Raw genomic sequence first — 19,521 nt, 5'->3', positions numbered from 1 at the left:
AAACAGACAACATCTCTGACACTGATAACTAATACAGAACTAATTACTCATCATCTCCTATACAAATTATTCTATAGCACATTTAAAAGCAGCAGAGTTCCAGCAGAGAGTGCCAAAATTCTTTACACGAAAAACACAATACATAAAATCAATAAAGGAAACAAGTATCCCATGAGAAAAGAGAAAGTAAATGTATAAAATTGACCTTAATAAAAACTGATCTTAATCAAAGCCCGCAAGAACAAATAAGATTTGAAAAAAAGTTTTAAAACAGGCTAGAGAAGGAGCAAATCTTGCAGTAACAGGCAAACTATTTCACATATATATACAGCGATCAATACTGTTATAAAAAAAATGAATGTATTTTTATATATTCTGGCAATGCACACAAACTGAATTGCAATCACTTTTTATATAAAAAATAATCACATAAAAACACTTTTAATTACATACAAAAATAAAATACTAGGCAGCAGAAATAAAAAAAAACTGCCATTAGTCAATTTCATCTGTAACAATCTCCATCTAATGTTAGAGTAAAATGTTACTATTAATACCTGATGTATTACACAAGAGCTCTATCTACATAAGATCTTTCTATCTATCTATCTATCTATCTATCTATCTATCTATCTATCTATCTATCTATCTATCTTTCTATCTATCTATCTATCTATCTATCTATCTATCTATCTATCTTTCTATCTATCTATCTTTCTATCTATCTATCTATCTATCTATCTATCTATCTATCTATCTATCTATCTATCTATCTATCTATCTATCTATCTATCTATCTATCTATCTTTCTATCTTTCTATCTATCTTTCTATCTATCTATCTATCTATCTATCTATCTATCTATCTATCTATCTTTCTATCTATCTATCTTTCTATCTATCTTTCTATCTATCTATCTATCTATCTATCTATCTATCTATCTATCTATCTATCTTTCTATCTATCTATCTTTCTATCTATCTTTCTATCTATCTATCTATCTATCTATCTATCTATCTATCTATCTATCTATCTATCTATCTCTCTCAACAAGAAAGAATAAAGCAATGCTAAGTGGAGGCACTGATCCCTTACAAATGTTTAAGGCTTTGGTTAAAAGTGGTTTAATGATGGAGTATACAGTAAGTATTATGAATTAGTAAATGATTAAGAATCTTTTTTTTTCTTTGTGGGGATTTGAAAACATACTATGTCAACCCAGTGAAGAAGGAGGGTTTAATATGATGTTTTAAAGAGGAGAGAGTGATAATGCGTTTGTATGCGCAACATTGACTTTTTATGCATGTTGTATATGCAGCATCTTGTGGAAATTGTTGCAGTTTCTTTGTATTTTTTATTGTTTCCGATTGTTTGTTTTTATCTGGATGGTGTAATGTTATGAATGAATATTTGTTTTTGTAATTAAAAGAACTTCGAAGGTCCATCTCTCTCTCTCTCTCTCTCTCTCTATCTCTATCCATCAATTCATCCATCCATCCATCCATCCATCCATAAAATCTGTTGAAACACTGATGCAAAAATACAGGAAACTCAAAATAAAGGATACTCACCATATCCAGTACCACTGTTATCCACATCCCCAACACACAGACATCCCTGGTCAAACTCCTCGCCCTCGCCCAGCACCGATGCCCACCAATCACGGGCCTTAAACAAAGACATCCTGTAAAACAAGCATTACATTAGTGTTTCATTTATGCACTGTAATTGGACAAATTAGAGACTCCTTCATCACTGCTTTTAAATAAACTTGACAAAAGGCTCACCTCAATGATAAGAAATGTTAAGTCCTAAATATTATATTTATATAAAATTTTTTCCACAAACATAACTATTCATCGTTTACATTAAGGACGCTCCAATCAGGATTTTTGCAGCCGATACCGAATACCAATTCTTCGTCTTGGTGATCGGCCGATACGGAGTACTGATTCTAATGCTTCAAGCTTTATAATGCATTTAGCACATTTTCCCTCTAAGTATGACACTTAAGAGGAGATCTCGCCTTACCTAAGAGAACAAATAAAGGATGCTGCATATAGTCCCTTTTAACCATTTAGTGTGGATATGTCATGGCCAGAAGCATGTTAACAGAAAACAATATCACACAAATAAAAAATTGGAAAATGATGAAAGAAATCAAGAATAATCACATATTTGATGCATAAAACGTTAAAATGCACACCTTTAAATCCACCACTACTTTACGAAAAGAAAATAGGCCTATAAACTATTGTTTATTGCAATAAGTATATTACAAGAAGTTATATTATTAACTAATCAAACCCCTGCGATCGGTTTATTAGATCGGCCAGATTGACGATTACCGATCGAGTCATTAAATGTGATTATCGGCAGATAGATCGGAGCATCCCTAGTGTGCATAGGTTTGACCAGTGTAACATAGTACTCTAATAAATAATACAGTTATTGCACAAATAAGTTCAACAGAAAAAAATTATACAAATACTAATCAAACAGTGCTTGTCAAGCAGCTTTAAAATGTTTTCTGATTAAGCTCCATACTGTAAATTGAATAACCAAATGTGAAAATGATGCATCGTAGCTCCCATTGTATAAATTAAAAAAGTCTTTTTAAAGCTAAAAATAATAATAAAATAATAATAATAATAATAATTTAGTCAAGTGAAATTCAAATTTCTCTTTGTTGTTTAACTTTGACTAAATAAAAAAAAAGTGTGAAGGGAGGGGGGTTGGCTGCTTTTGCAATGTTAAAACTTTGCATCAAATTTGCTTTTAGAAGATCTATAAGATCTATTTTTATAAATTCATTATGGGCTTAAGCTTCTTATTAGATCTTCATGTATAGCAAATCTGACTCCTACACTATTACAAACTACTTAAACAATGTCTGCAGCTCACATTTTAGATGGCAGCGTCATCATTTTTTTTTACAGATTGTTAGATTGATGGCTGTTTATTGATGTGGATGAAAAAAATGAACGAATGTCCAAACCTACAAATCCATTAACTAATGTACAAACAAATAAATGACTGTAAAAAAAGAAAAAATGAATAATTGACTGCACAAATGAATTATTGAATGACTGTACGAACGAACGGACGGAGAGACAAAAGAACAAACAAACGGATGGACGAACGAACGAACGAACAGACGAATGAACGGACAGACAAATGAACAGATGGACGGACGGATAGACGAACGAACTAACAGACTGACGAACGGACGGACGAACAGACAAACGAACGAATAGACTTTTATTTCAGTATGTTGATGAACTGAATTCAGTAACAGAATATTGAGAATATTCAGAACAGAATATTCAGAAACAGAATATTGAGTATATAAGGAATATTTGGCAGGGTTTTCTATTTGAGCATAATTTCTTCATAGCAAACTAACGGTAAGAGAGGCATGACTAAGAAAATTGTGGCTAAATCTGTCTAAACTAAACTAAAAAGTCACCACTCTAAACATGAAAGAAGAACGGTCAGACTTTCACTGAAGATTACCACAAATGAAAAAGTATTAATTATTCACCTAAAGAATAACAATGAGCGCTAGCAAATTAAACATTGTAAATTTTGATTGCAAATTAAATTCTTCAATCCATCTTTATTTTACAATGTAGATTGTAGCAAAGGAGCTTAACATAATTTATCAAATTCAAATTGAAACTGTCAGTCCAGTTTTCAGAGTTAAAGTTTAGTTCAGTGTGGTTTAATTTTCACAGCTGAAAGTCCAAACACTGAAGAGCAAATCCATCGATGCGCAGCTCCACAAGTCCCAAACCAAGCACGCCAGTGGTGACAGAGGTGAGGAACAAACTTCACCAATTGACAAAAGTGAAGGAAAAAAAAAACTTGAGAGAAACCAGGCTCATTGGGGCATGACCATTTCTCCTCTGGCCAAACTTCTTGTGCAGAGCTGCAGTTTAGGTGCCGGGGGCTGGGGAAAGCTTGACGTCCATCGTGAAGAAGCTGCAGTTGTGAGTACGACACCGTCAGGTATTCAGGCTGGCCCACGAGATCAGCGCAGACTCGTCTGTCACTGGGGTCTTTCAGGAATCAGTTTCATGTTCTCCACTCCTCCTCCATGACCACCACTGCATCTGCTCAGGATATGGCCTGGACAAGTGTTATGGGGACTTCTAAAAGTATGCACGTTTGGCATCCTCCCTTCACAGGACTTGGATCACATCGATGGCGTTGCATTTCATATGGACTTGCAGCTCATTTGAGCTCTCTCATCCACCATAGAATACACATCCTGACACAATTCTGTTCATCATTTTGTTTTTCAATGACAATGTAAGAACAAAAAGACTCTCCCCTAATCACTCTTTGTCTTAGTTGGCATCTTCTGAGCACATGGTTTTTGATGCTGACTGAACCACCAAGACTGTCAGACATGCAGCTGACAGTATAACCTGACAGAAGTGTCACGTGACTGCAGATTTCATTGGCTGCAATCCAAGCAGCTTTACTAACTAACTGCTGACTGCTTAACCCAGCTAATCCACACACCAGAGAGAAACAGAGGAAATGCAAGGAAGTAGACTGGTCCAGGAACATGGACAAATAAAATGTGCACTGTACATATAACTTATAGAGAATATGTGTGGGTTCTATTATGGAGGCAGCGTGTGTGTGTTTACTAGTCTGTTAACTAAACTTCTGAACTATTAAGTATGAATTAAACAGAACGAAAGAATATAAATTAACCAATTATTATAACATTCAGTGTGTAAACTAGTTTCTCTTTATTTATATTAAGAAGCGTTCTGAATTTCAGGTTAAATCTAAAATTTGGATTTCAAAGTAACGTTAAGTTACACAGAAAGCATCCAGACCAACCTGTTAACAGTCTATCGATTATGTTAAAAACGTAAGCCATTAAATATTTTCAAAGCTAGAAATCAGGTAACTATATGAGACATAACAGTTATCTTATTCCCTGTGAATGAAAGAAAGAGTATTGTTGTGGTAAATCTGCTAACGTTACTCAGCTTGCTGCGATCGCGGTTCACACTTTCATAGTTTCACAGATGTATTGTTGACCGTGAAGCTGCTCTTATGTGCACTGGTGAAAAATATACGTAAATCTGTTGTACCTGTAGTAATTGCAGTGATGTTTTCTCTAGTACTGTGTGGTAAAACCAGGTAGCTCAAGACATCTCAGCTCCTCACACTCGACCCGCTGTTGTCATGGTACTGACAGCAACGCTGAAGCCAGAACTGTGGAACATGGCAGCTCGATATCAAAATAAGAGTCCAGCGTGGAGATTTTGCTTTGTACGATCTTAAGTTGCAGGTCAAATAGAAAAAGCAAACATTACATAATATCTCACACACATTAAAAAAAACTTTTCTTTAATAGAATATAATTGTTGTGAGCACTATAGTAACTTTTTAATTGTAAGGGTTAGTTCACCAAAAATGAAATGTATGTTATTAAACAAATAGTTCACCTTAACATTAATATTCTGTCATCGTTTACTCACGTTTTACTTCTTCTTTTACTTTCTGTTAAACACAAAATAAATTATTTTAAAAAATGTTGGAAACCTGTAACCATAATACTTTTTTACATACTATAGAAGTCAATGGCTACACGTTTTCAGCTATCTTTAAAATATGTTTTTGTATTCAACAAGTGAAAAATTTTTTAATAAAACTCCATAAAGGTTCCAGACCTCCAAAATATCTGGAACCACTTGTGCATGAGTAAATGGTGAGTTAAATTGCCATTAAAGTCTGTGTGAAATAGAAGTTGCTCAGACTTTTATATAGGTATGTTGATGTACTTCCAACTGAAACAGTGAGTAACGTACTTTATCATTTATACAAATATATTTGTACAATATACAAAGCATTTATAGAATTGACTGTACTTAAAATACAAATAAATCTTAAAACAACATGTAGACAGCTTTTAAAACGGTCTATGATTAGATCTTCACTGAAGCAAGTTTCCCAAAATGTCTATCTGATGATTCCCTTGTACTCATAAATAAAACCACAGAAATGTATATAGCTACTAAGGGCTTTTATACATTAAATTGACCTTCTATTTTTTTCATAAGAAAAAAAAAACTTTTGTTTCTGGTGTAGCCTGACCTTATGGATTCCCAGTTGATTACAGTTTTAACTAATCTATCTTCAAAATCGCCATGAAACAGAAGTTAAGACTGTCCTGCTTTTCCATACGATGATGTACATGAATTTAAACTGTCCTAAAATTAGAAAGAAATGTAGGACAGAGCATAATTTCATCCAATGGGAACTGATTGGGTCATTGGAAGATTTTGCTAACAAAATGAAGAAAGATTGACGAATGGATAAAAGCAGGGCAGAAATGCAGACATGCAGTCTTAGACATGTAATCTCATAGATGCAATGCACTCAATGGTGCTAGTGATGTCATTGGGGTTTAGGTGTGCGCATTAAAAGCATTTTATACAGCTCAGATTAAATGAGACATGCCCTGATAGTGCCTTCTATGTGCATTCCATGTGACCAAAAGTGAAGGAAAGTCATTTTGATGTTATACGTTAAGAGTTTTGACCCTTCTATCATACAAACAATAAACAAATTAAGCCTAAATCATGTGCTGTGATCAATCTATAGGAAACTATAACTGGATCTAGCATGAATTAGCATGTTGCTAGCATGTTTTTAGCATAACCTAGCATGTTGTTGGCATGAATTTAGTATGAATTAGCATGTTGCTAGTATAATAAGTAAGTTTGTTGAAATGTTTCCAGTATGGATTGGTATGTCATTAGTATGTTTCTAATATGGATCAGTATATTGCTAGTATGAATTGGTTTGTTATTAGTATGTCGAATGTGAAGTCTATGGGACAGTTGCTAGGGTGTGGCTAGTAAATTGAAAGGTCATAAGTGATTGGCAGATTGCTAGTGAGTTAAATGAGCACAACGTTAAGTCTGTAAGACAGTCTGGCGCAAAGTTATGAGATCACAAAGTTTGGTCCAATATTAAGCCAATGGGACTTTTACGAATTTTTCAGGTTATTTTTTTTTCTGAAAACTGTAAGTTGGATCAGTTGGAAAAGATATAGCCACTTAATTCAGTGTATTTGGAGGTTTGGAGTTAGTTTGGTGGTTGGAGTATGAACAGTCTAGGTAGTATAACAGTATGCCGGCTTTCTCAAGCCACCATAATAAAGTGTAAAGTCATTGAACTGAAAAGAAAAATCATGATAAAAATGATCACTCAGACCCACAGAAATGGCTAGTTTTTTTTACTTTATTGTTACAGTACAGATGCTATATACAACAATTATACTGGGGTCAGCTGCATTAAAACAAATTTTGGTTAAACCAGCAGTGCAGACAGATTTTAAAATACTGTTTAAGACAGATAATGTTATACCTTAAGAGTTTTGACCCTTCTGTCATACAAACAATAAACAAATTAAGCCTAAATCATGTGCTGTGATCAATCTATAGATAACACCTTGGCTCAACTTTACAGACTATGCCAAAAACAGTCAGAATAATGATCATGCAACAAGTCGGTGTGTGTCACACGTAACATGGAGGAAAGGTGCATATACAAGCTTCATAAAAATACTGAACAAGCACAGGTACAATAATCTCGCATCACACAACCGTATATATCAGTTCCAAAAACTCCCTTTGCAATAAAAATAAAATCTAATAAAATTACATTCTTCAAAACCTCCTATGATATCTCCACGTTAAAAGCTCAGGATAAAAAGCACTGCAGAAGGACTGGTATTAGCTATGAAACACATAACGCTGGGAACACCATCTATGTTTTCAAGAGCTGAACATCACTGGAGATCAGTCGATGTCGCTGTCACTGCCAGATTCACTCAGCTGGAGATCATTTCCTGAGGGGGGAACAAAAACAAGACCATTGTAACAAATGAAACACTAGCAGGTGTGGGTTTTACATATAAAGGAACACTCTACTTTTTTTTGGAAATAGGCACAATTTACAACACCATTAGGGTTAAATGTTTGAGTTTAACTGTTTTGGAATCCATTCAGCCAATCTCTGGTTCTGGTGGGAGCACTTTAGCTTGGCATAGATCATTGAATCGGATAAGACCATTAGCATCTTGCTCGGAAAAAAAATATAGTTTTGATAATTTTTACCATATTTTAATCCGTTCAGTCAATCTCCGGTTCTGGTGACAGCATGCTTAGCTTAGCTTAGCTTATCTTAGCTTAGCATAGATCACAAAATTGGATTAGAAGTAATTAGACTACTGAAATGTGTATATTCTGTACAAAGTATGAAAATGATTGGTCAGTTCTTGTCATGCGACTCGCAGAGCGGCATTTTAAAAAGTTTAGAGGTTTTCACATGCGCGTGTCGCTCCTGAAGGATTCGGATTTCTGCTTTCCAATCCGTCTCATCATGGACCAACGTTTATCCTTTTCATCATCCTGTTTCTCAGTATTTAACCGTGAATTGATTTTAATTAATGAATAAGTTAACACATTGCTTAATATAAGAATGTTAGTGCATTTGCCTGTCTCTTTATAACTATTTTCAGAAGCCACCAATCTAGGTCAGAGGTCATGGAGACCTTGAGTGGAACTGAGGGCTGAGGATTGGAAGCAACTGTTTGTATTGTTATTTCTAGTAGTTAATATTGTCTAAAATGTCTAAAGTGATTTTGCTATTTTTACTGTTAATTCTTTTAAAGTGATTCTACTTTTATTCAAGATAGACTTTGTGTAGTAAGGAATTATAACTGCCTGAATGTATTATACCGGTTTTAAACAAGTTTTGATAAAGACGGCTGACAGTACACTCAGCCTTGGATAAGAAACAGATTATACTTTAAGTGTGTGTTTTATTTGATTGTTGATCCATTTCACAGGTCTGGAGTCAGCTCTAATCAGTCTAAGGTATGTCTGACGTTTATGTTTAGATAATGTTCAGAATTGTACGCACGAACCCCACGTGGAAATTTTTCTAGTCTGTGTTTTAACCAATCAGGTTAGAACACCTATATGTATGCCGCAGTTAATGACGTTATGGGAGAGTATAATTGTTATTGATTGGTGATTGTAAGCAGAGCGGCCTAGGAACTTATTGCGAGTGTTGATGCTGGCTTCTGCGAATGAAACTGCAAACTATCTTCAGTAAACTTGATTTATTTATTTAAATATCTGACTCCGGCTCTTCTTCATCTACCAGACTGGTCATTCTTTGGGTTAAACTATCCCTACACTCCCAATATTCCATTGGAAATAACAAACTTATGAGCGCAAAAGTATAGATATGTGAACAGCATGTTTCATGGCAGCATCACAAAGAGGTCTATGATCTATGCATGACAAAAAAATCTGTAGACACATAGAAAAAAAATCTGTAGACACATAGAAAAGTACACGTGACTACTTCTGATATGTGCTCAAGCAGAACATTGGATCCTTACTTGAGTCTGACGACATGCACGCACACGCAATTTTTGGAGACAATTTGTTACACATTTACTACGAGATTTTTTGTGTGTGTCTGTTTTAGAGACATGTTACAGGTCTTTGATATAGATGTAATTGTTTTCCTTTGAAAATATGTTTTAGATTCATACTGTAAAACAGGGATCACCAAACTTATTCCTGGAGGGCTGGTGTTCTGCAGATTTTAGCTCCAACTCTAATCAAACACAAAACTATGGGACAGTTGCTAGGGTGTGGCTAGTAAGTTGAAAGGTCATAAGTGATTGGCAGATTGCTAGTGAGTTAAATGAGCACAACCTTAAGTCTGTAAGACAGTCTGGCGCAAAGTTATGAGATCACAAAGTTTGGTCCAATATTTAAAAGTTAATCAAGGGCTGTTTCTCAATTCCAAGAACGCAGAGAATGGACTTGCGTTCTTGTGGAGAGCGGTCTTGCCAGGTGTCTTCGGAAGAACGAACTCAGGAGACCGCGAGGGCAGAGAACGCGTCCTTTAAGAAATGGGATGCTGCGTTCTTCCTGATGGTCACATGACCTTCACGCGTTTTAAATGGAAATTATTTAAACATTACAACATTCATATAACGATTTATTGTTTTCCCCCTCTTCAAAATATATATTTTGCATAAAAACATTATAAATATACTCTGCACAATATAAATAAAACAGATTTTAATACGAATTTCAGCAAACAAACACCCTTAATGTGTTTATTCCTTTATTAAGATGTTCATGGTGATGTTTACTTTCACCATTTCATTTAGGGAAACTCCTGCGGTAAATAAGTGATATCTCTGAACATTAATAATAAATCTAAATAAAATGCTGCGCTTCCCACCTCCAGTCGCAATGACTTCTGGGACTTCCAGAGCGAGTTCGGTGCTCAAGTCTGTATCAGTGCGTCCTCGATATCAAGATCACATCCAGGAAGTTTCACGCGTCCTCCGTACTTGCGGTCTTGAGTATTGGAACTGAACTTTGGCAGCTGATAATGACGTTACACAAGAACACGAGGTTGCAAGGCCGCTGAAGAACCGATTGAGAAACAGCCAAGGTCTTAGTAGGTATACTTGAAACACCCAGGCAGGTGTGTTGAGGTGAAGTTGGAGCTAAACCCTGCAGGGCACCGGCCCTCCAGGAACTGGATTGGTGACCCCTGGTGTAAAACATCTGTGTGTGTCAAAATTGTTATTAAAATCAAAATCTTAATATTGTTCTAGAAAATCGTGTTTCTAAGGTTTGCCATATTACACATCCCTAATTTGTAGCTCTGCCCTCTTGTAAAAAGAGCACAATCTCATTTGAATTTAAAGCGACAGTCACCAAAGTGGCACAGTTGGGATCAAAACCTATTAATTATTGTTATATCCTATTTGCACAACATTCATAGTTATATTACACTGTATGCTTGTCTCGTGTGGGTAATATATATGTTTTCTTACGGAGTGTGTTCATCAGCTGGTTGTTGCCTTGTGATTTGTTCATTCCGTTGGCCATGTTGTTCCTGCTGGGCGAGAGATGTGTTTCCTGTTCTCCATCGCTGCAGGAACTGTCGTCATTCCCGCTGCCTGAACAACTGGCAGATTCTGAAGAGCTGCTGCTGCCACTGCTGCTCATCTGCTCGATCATGTCCACCTCGGCCCGCAGCTCTGACACACACAGATCAAAAACACTGGTTCAATTCAGCAGAGTCAGAGAAAAAGCTACATCAACACTGCAGACGCACAATATATGACCCTGGACCAAAAAAAACTGTCTTATACAGGGTATATGCCGAGCTGGTGTTGCTCCCATAATGATAAACGTCTGGTGACCTGTTATTGTGAGTTTTTTTTCCATTTTATATGTAATGTAATGTAATGAGTATTTTTATATAGCGCATCTTAATGTGTATGTCCGTACACCCAAAGCGCTTCACAATCATGAGGGGTGTCTCCACACCACCACCGGTGTGCAGCATCCACTTGGATGATGCGACGGCAGCCACAGGACAACGGCGCCAGTGCGCTCACCACACACCAGCTATTGGTGGAGTGGAGAGACAGTGATAGAGCCAATTCGGTGGAAGGGGATGATCGGGAGGCCATGATCGTAAGGGCCGATAGAGGGACTTTGGCCAGGACACCGGGGTTACACCCCTGCTCTTTCACGAGAAGTGCCATGGGATTTTTAATGACCACAGAGAGTCAGGACCTCGGTTTAACGTCTCATCCGAAAGACGGCGCCCACTGACAGTGTAGTGTCCCCTTCACTTTTACTGGGGCGTTAGGACTCAGGACACAGACCACAGGTTGAGCGCCCCCTGCTGGCCTCACTAACACCACTTCCAACAGCAATCTAGTGTTCCCTAGTGGTCTCCCATCCAGGTACTAACCAGGCTCAGCCCTGCTTTATATATGGTTCCTTTTACAGCATCAATGTTGTAATGTAATTCAATACATTCAGTTAAACAGACTTTGGTATTCACTTAGTTACTCAAGCGTAAAATGAGACAAAAACCTGTTTACTCGCACGTGACCAACAGAATCGGCAGGATAATGCAGAAGCTCCATTGAATATACTGGAGTAAAGTGAATGCTCTTTTTATAAAGACATGGCGGTGAAAATGTAATTTAATGCAGTGCTTCTTGTACAATCTCAGACACACTTTATATTGGATATCACTCAACCAATGGAGATCGCTGATTTTTAAAGAAAACAGACCATAAACGCATTTGATTTTGCTTTGGCATACAGTTCACCGGAAGCGGTTAACCCAGGTTACTGGCAAATTAAAAGTCCTATTGGCACGCTTCAGCATATACCCTATTGCTAGGCCCACACGGAATCTGCACGCGCAGAATTCCGCAGATTTCTGCAGATTTTTAGCCCATCATTAATTCAGTTTATTCACTTGAGTAAATGTGTAAATCTGAATTCATTCAGTTTTTATTCAGTAATGTATTACTTTTTATTTCATATATTAAGGTTTTAGTTATGATTCTCTGCTGGATACTCCCAAAATAATTCAGCAGAAATCCACAGATTTTTACCAAAATTCTCTGCAAAAATAGCAAAAAACGTCCGCAGATTCAGTCTGGCCCTGCCTATTGCACAGGTATGTTTGTGGGAGTAGCCAAAATACATTGTACAAGTCCAAATTGTCATAAATGCCAATGAAATTTTGTGCATGCTTTTAACAACCATCATTAAAGGCTGGTTTACACTTCTGCGTCGAGTGATCAGCGTGACCCATGGTGTCTGGCTTGCGTGTAGCCGTGCATTTATACATCTGGTTGCTGTTTGTGTTGCTCTGCAATAACACTTCCAAAAAGCTATTTGGCAGTAGGGGTTTTTGTTCATTTGTGTTTAGTTTCTTCGTGTGCGTTTTGTTTTTTATAAACGCTACCTAAATGTACAAGTAGCTAAAACTCGCTCATTTAAAAGCGGGAACGGTGGCGAAACTTTAATCATGAAGTAAACGCAAAACAAAAGTTTCCATCTGGAGCTCCTTCATGGGACTCGACACATGTAAACACTCGCTTCATCAGGCTCGCAGCCATCAGCACCGCCCACATTCGTCACAGCTACCAAGCTGACCAATCACAGAGCTTGCGCTATGCGTCGTTGTGACATGTAGTTACATTTTTTGAGAGGTCAGTGTCGACATCAGCCATGGCGAGGGCTATGCGACCACGCGAAGGCTGCGCTGGACCATACGCATGCGCTTGACGCAGAAGCATACATCAGCCTTAAGTGTCATGACGCATTCATAATGACATTTTAAAATGTAGAGATGACATTGTTTGTGATGACAACATTACATAAAACCTGTTTTTGTCTGCGGCATGACAGCTTGACATTACCAAGACAACAAAATGTGTCATAAATCTGTCATAAACATGACTGTCATGAAGCAATTAAAAAGCTACGATTTTCAAATTCAATCACTGTGTTTGTGTTTAATTTTAGCAATTAGGCTCAGAAAATGCATAACTGGACAATATGCAATCAGCAGCCAAGTATAAAGAGTTATCAGTCTCCAGTATTTGCTGAATTTTTAATATCAGTGCATCCTTAACTAAAATAACACTGGCATTCTAATTTATTTTTGTTTTATTGAACCCTAAAAATGGCGACGTAGTGGCGCAGTGTGTAGCACGTTCTCCTCACAGCAAGAAGGTCGCTGGGTCGAGCCTCGGCTCAGTTGGCGTTATTGTGTGGAGTTTGCATGTTCTCCCTGCGTTCGCATGGGTTTCCTCCGGGTGCTCCAAAGACATGCGGTACAGGTGAATTGGGCTGGTTAAATTGTCCGTAGTGTATGATAAGTTGGCGGTTCATTCCGCTGTGGCGACCCCGGATTAATAAAGGGACTAAGCCGACAAGAAAATGAATGAATGAATGAATGAATAAACCCTGAAAATCAGTTTTATAATAAACAGACTGTTATCATTTACTGGTGTGGACACAAATTTAGCTACAGTTATGCTTCAAGTTAATGTTATCGTTCTTTGAGTGAACTTGCCCTAAAGCTAATAACATTTAGTATCATTAAACGTGCAGTAGGTGATTGTCTTCAGAAACTTATTTTGTTGTGCTGGTTGAAACTGTCTTTACATTCCAATAGTAATGATCTATATGTATTTATATGTATTGTTATATTCTGGGTAAGGCATAAAACTAAAAAAATGTTCATCCAATTAAAATTTGTTGGGCCAACATCTCCCATAATTCTGATTAGACGCCCAAACTGTCTGTCAACAAATGTAGACTTGTACGTCAGCACAAATCTGTTGACGCATATCCATCGCTTGCGTGTTCTTGTGCGCCGTGCTCACATGCACACAAGAGAGAGTGACATCGGTAAAAACAAACGCTGAATCAAAACTTTTTAAAATCCTCAATCAATATTGAAGTTAGTTTAGCACGCTGGAGGAAGGACGACACCAAAGCTGAAGTATTTCTGTTCAACAGGTAATGTCCTGTTTTAAAACTCTTTTACTCACGCAAAGATGGTGTAGATTGTATTGCCTTACAAATGGGTTATATGCACAGAAGTGTTGTTCAGCCACTGAAATCTTTTGGTGAAAGATTGACGTGACTATTTTCAGTTTTATAAGGCTTTTTACAGGATTGATAATGTAGGTTTTTATTGAGTTTAACAACAAATCATAAGTAAATAGCGCTATTCCGCCTAGCCTGCTTTACTGAGGTGAAGTTGGTTTTATATTCACATAGGTTCATTTTCGAACAATGACAGGCACTTTAGAACAAAGACTGAGAGAGTGAGACCAGAGATCCTTACATGCATAAAATATTGCACATTAGGACAAGTTTTGCTTGCTACACAACTGAAAACGTGCTTTTAAAGAAAACAGTTAATGGGTATATGCATGGGGACTTTTAATTTTGAATAAGCAATGAAAAATTAATAATTCAATCATAGCATGTAAGATCAGACTTGTTTTAAATTAATGATGTTCACTGCCTGATTGACATATGATATAAAGTGGGTCTCACAGCTGACAAGAAACACTGCATTAAATTCCAGTGTCATGTCATTAAAATATGAAAAATCATTTTACCACAGTATTTTCAATGGAGTTTCGGCACTCGCCTGCTGCTCCTGACGGTGCCTGCATTTAAACAATCTTTCACCTTGTTCTACCGTTGAACAATAAAATAAATGCTGAAGTCTATTTACTGATTATATTTAAATTAAATTAAATTATCGATGCTGTAAAAGAAACCTTGTGAAATTAAAGCCTTTCAGCAGTAAGTTTATCAGTGGCTGAAGAACACTTGTTATGTATGTAGTGCATTAAGCACACTATGGTATAATAGCGAGTGTGAATATCTGACCTCGTTTGATGTCGTCCAGCTGAGGCTCTGGTGAAGGGTTGTCTTTGGTAGGGGAGGTTTTGGCGCCCAGTCCTGGTTTGTTTGGCGTGCGGAACTGTGGGGTCGTCAGCTGGTTCGCTCTCACTGACTGCTGCTCGATACGAGCCTGGATTTTACTGCTGCCTTCAGCTCTAAAAACACAACATCACACACCTTTCCAGGTCATATTACAGCGCAAATGCTGCACAATGTGACAAAATCATATGGCTTCTGTCTGTCATGTTGTTAGGACACGGTGTTAGTTATCGTAACAACACTACTGCAACTGTTTACATCATATAACGCTCTACAGGATTTATGTCTGCTCACCGTGTTTTCTTGACCTGTATGCTGCTGCTCAGCTTCTCCAACATAAACTCCCCAGTGTCGTGATTGATGATGAGAACGCAGTCTTTCTGATAAGGCCTTTTGTTGCCCTTAAACACCGTCATTGGTGGAGTGGAGCCCTAAAGAGAAATCAGAGTATTCTAGAAAGGCTGTCATACATAAGCGGATATAAATGTTAAAGAGAACGCTGCTCTTACTGGTATGTGTGGTAAAGTGATGGTAACCTCATCTCCTTTTCCCACTTGTAAATCTCCTTCACAGGACGTATCGATAGACGCTGGTTTAAAATCATCTGTGGAGGAATAGCACACAATTGTAAACGTACAGTACGACAATGAAGCTAGTTTTTCATTCTCTTTTTATTTATTTAATTGAAATAAATGTATCTTTACTAAAATAATAAAATCAATGCATTTCATTACTACAATTTTTTGTGCCTGTTTTCATTCTCACAAACTAAATTCTATAATTATGCCTTGGTTTTAGGTAGGGGGCTTCGATTGGCTGATAATCACATTTAATGACTCGATCGGTACTTGCTGATCAGGGGTGCGTTTCCGAAAATCATTGTTAGCCAACTAAAGTCGTTACAAACATACTTCAATGATTAGCCGTTTCCCAAATCCATCGTTCCAACAAACATTCGCAAACTGCGTTGTAAACTTGTATGCTTGCAACTACACCTCTGGAGCTGTAGTTAGAAACATAGTTCCTGGCTGTGTGCTATTCCCAGCTATCCCCCCTATGCCCATTTCATTTAAAACATTCTAATATTTAAAATTGGAATGACTAAAAAAGCATTAAGCTCATTCCTCTTAGGTATAATTTGCTTTCAAACTATTTTTTCAGTTCAGTATGCTGCGTTCACACCAGATGCGGAACGCGCGGATAAATCGCGCTATTCGCACGTAAATAGCCGCGTGAACATTTGAGTTTACTGGCTTCATTCGAGCGTCAAACCCCACTTCATTCGCACGTCAAATTCACTTCAGAACAGACGCGTATTCGCGTGATAGGCAGGGCTTCTGTCTGCCCGGTGACTGTAGCTTTGTTGCTAAATGGCTAACATGGATTTTATGAAGAAAATAACAGTGTTTATGTGTTTATGAAGGCTGAAAAACAGCCCCGGGACACCTACAACAGGAGATACGTCACAATCACGCCCCCACAAGGCAAGCTCCTGATTGGTTAACGCGGCGCGAATGTTAACATGTTAATCACTCGCGCTTGACGCGCATTCCGCGTCTGGTGTGAACACAGTATTAAAAATTTTCAAATTGACAATTGTGTCCCTCCGCAGTGCACTTTGAAAACATTGATGTCATTTTGAACACAGCCGCGGCTCATGACTAAAGCTATAGGTGACCTATTATTTAAAAGCAGAATTTATGTTACGTCTCCAAAGCTTGTGAAAACAAAAAACACAGCATGCGTTAAAGATTTTAATTTATAGTGGGTAATTTATTAAGTATCTGTACTGTATATGACAAGGGCCTGTTGATTAGCACATTTCTGTTGTGGTTCTCATGTCAAATTGTAAAAGTAGACTTTTCAAAAAATTTTAAATAAATAAGCAAACAATATCCTACTTATTAATAATAATAATAATTGTCATTATCATTAATTTTATTAAAGTGGTATATTTTTTTAATACATAATGAATATAAAATTTCATTTCTCAATAAATAGCCTCATTATTTATTTATTTATTTATTTATTTATTTATTTATTTATTTATTTATATATGATATCAAAATGCATTTTCGCTTTTTTAAGTGGTTTTATGTCTTACAATAGAATATGTAATGTTCTTAATAATATTTGTAAAGGAATCACATGCCCTGTATGTTCAATTTACATATATTTAAGTTACTATGGAAAACAAGTGCATGTTTTTACCTAACCTAATATTGGATTTTTTTTAAATGCGTGTTTGTGTAAAACAAAATAATTTGCACAAAGAAATGATGGGTTTTTCTCTAAAGAAGTAGTTACTCTACGCCATTTACAGCATCATTATGGGCATTTTACGTTATTAATACCATGGTTCAAACGATGGATCTGTGACAGAGAAACTATGGGTTTTGGGAAACACTCGTCACTACATTCAATTGTTCTTTTCCCAAACTATGCATCACATGATGAAGCCGCGAGTTACGTCATTGTTTGGGAAACGCACCCCTGACTGATCTCATGAACCAGTCGCAAGTATTTGTGTTAGTCCAGGGGTGTCAAACTCAATTCCTGGAGGGCCGAAGCCCTGCACAGTTTAGTTCCAACCCTGCTCCAACACTCTTACCTGTAGGTTTCAAACAAGCCTGAAGGACTCAATTAGTTTGATCAGGTGTGTTGAATTAGGGTTGGAACTAAACTGTGCAGAGCTGCGGCCTTTTTGGAACTGAGTTTGACACCTGTGTGTTAGTCAGAGAAGAGCAAAATATTTGAATGACCTTGCATCTATTTAGGCCTTTTTATATATATAAGAACTGAAATAATTTCTCTGTTTTTTACAAAATATTGTGAGTTCACTAAATCCTGGCTGAATAAATTACATTACTAAAACAAAAAATATTTTTTAAGATGAATATTTGATAATATAACTTTTTTTTTAATAAACGTATTGCTATAAAAAGTGGTTTATTGGCCTATTTCCTTTTAGCAAAGAAGTATTAGATTTGAAGGTGTGCGAATGTGGTTAATATTATTATAGAAAATGTTTTCCTATCTTTTAAGACAGGGGTCACCAATCCTGGTCCTGGAGGGCCGGTGTCCCTGCAGGGTTTAGCTCCATCTTGCCTCAACATACCTGCCTGGATGTTTCAAGTATACCTAGTTAGACCTTGATTAGCTTGTTCAGGTGTGTTTGATTAGGGTTGGAGCTAAAATCTGCTGGACACCGGCCCTCCAGAAACAAGTTTGGTGAGCACTGTTTTAAGAGAATGTTCTGGGAACTAAAACAAAACTACCCGCGGAAAACAGTAATGCAACATTGCTTGGTAATATGCTTAGAGCATGTAGAGAACTGAAAATTTCTAGTTGGGATATACTTTGAATAACGCATGTTATGTCTCTCTTGATGGACTCACATCTGATGGTGTGAAAGGATGATTTTGGTCTCTTCTCAAAACTGTCCCCGAGCTTCAACACATGCTCTTCTTTATCCAGCGGCGGGTTCGAGCTGCCGTTCATCACTGCGCGTCACATTGAATTCACCAACTTCACCCAAAATGAAAAAATCCTCGGTTTATCCACATGTAAACAAAGACAAAAGGAGAAGACGCTAAAAGCAAAACAATCCTGACAGATTCAAAACTTCCGGGTCACAGAAACCAAAAATAACGCATTCACCTTAGATGTTTGGTTTATTTTACTTTTAAAAATACAAGTTTTATCACTTAAAAAATAATTTCCTTTATAAACCGCACTTGGGGAATAACAAATAAGAATGAAATACAGAAACAAACGTTTTTGTGGTTTCACTTCCGGGTCAGTGAAAAAAAGTGTTTATAAATACGTAAACAATGTAAGATTATTATTTTATTGAACTTTTTCTGATACTATTTAAATATCTGCATAAATTAAAAACACTCTGGTAACTTATTTACATGAAATGTAAATATATTTAGCACATACCCAGTAAGTTGATGGCGTGACACTCGTCCGATTACCGTAGCTACACAAAAACACCAAACATCCTGTTTCCACACTTCCACATTTCACTTAGATATCCTTTTAGATGACAGAAAAAACATCGCATACGCCAATAAAGTTTTAAAGTAACACAAATAAAGAAAATAGTTAAGCAAACAGAAGAACCAAAGACGCTTATATTATTTTTAGGTTA

General features: G+C 36.8%; 2 protein-coding genes across 12 annotated transcripts in view; both read right to left on the bottom strand.

The window, feature by feature from the left end:
- Positions 1 to 5,225, bottom strand: part of bbs9 (Bardet-Biedl syndrome 9) — a 196,148-nt gene extending 190,923 nt beyond the window's left edge. For all 8 annotated transcript variants that reach the window (XM_068214082.2, XM_009292057.5, XM_073925781.1 and 5 more), the window contains exons 1-2: positions 5,118 to 5,225; positions 1,572 to 1,684 (exon numbers count right to left, since the gene is read on the bottom strand). In XM_068214082.2, coding sequence (XP_068070183.2) covers positions 1,572 to 1,683 — 112 coding nt within the window. In that variant the 5' untranslated portion in view covers position 1,684; positions 5,118 to 5,225. The remainder of the gene's footprint in view (positions 1 to 1,571; positions 1,685 to 5,117) is intronic.
- A 2,032-nt stretch (positions 5,226 to 7,257) lies between these two features.
- eaf1 (ELL associated factor 1) lies at positions 7,258 to 19,374 on the bottom strand. Of its 4 annotated transcripts, none has more exons than XM_068213938.2 (7): positions 19,311 to 19,374; positions 18,764 to 18,893; positions 15,875 to 15,969; positions 15,660 to 15,796; positions 15,312 to 15,481; positions 10,913 to 11,119; positions 7,258 to 7,885 (listed from the first exon to the last, which is right to left on the bottom strand). In XM_068213938.2, the coding sequence occupies exons 2-7, from the start codon at positions 18,864 to 18,866 to the stop codon at positions 7,836 to 7,838; spliced, it is 762 nt and encodes a 253-aa protein (XP_068070039.1). In that variant the 5' UTR covers positions 18,867 to 18,893; positions 19,311 to 19,374; the 3' UTR covers positions 7,258 to 7,835.
- Between the last annotated feature and the right edge of the window lie 147 nt (positions 19,375 to 19,521).

This window comes from Danio rerio, chromosome 16 (genome assembly GCF_049306965.1).
Source record: "Danio rerio strain Tuebingen ecotype United States chromosome 16, GRCz12tu, whole genome shotgun sequence".
NCBI classification, from domain to species: Eukaryota; Metazoa; Chordata; class Actinopteri; order Cypriniformes; family Danionidae; genus Danio; species Danio rerio.
Note: the sequence above shows the minus strand (reverse complement) of the source record. Positions and strands in the feature narration are given on the sequence as shown.

What these genes read in the sequence shown, in the direction of transcription:
- eaf1 (XM_068213938.2), bottom strand. Translation starts at nt 18,866, where the DNA reads ATGAACGGCAGCTCGAACCCGCCGCTGGATAAAGAAGAGCATGTGTTG. An exon ending in TCACTTTACCACACATACCA is followed by an intron (nt 15,797 to 15,874) that starts GTAAGAGCAGCG and finishes ATTTCTCTTTAG; the next exon opens with GGCTCCACTCCACCAATGAC. An exon ending in GCTGGACGACATCAAACGAG is followed by an intron (nt 11,120 to 15,311) that starts GTCAGATATTCA and finishes TGTGTGTGTCAG; the next exon opens with AGCTGCGGGCCGAGGTGGAC.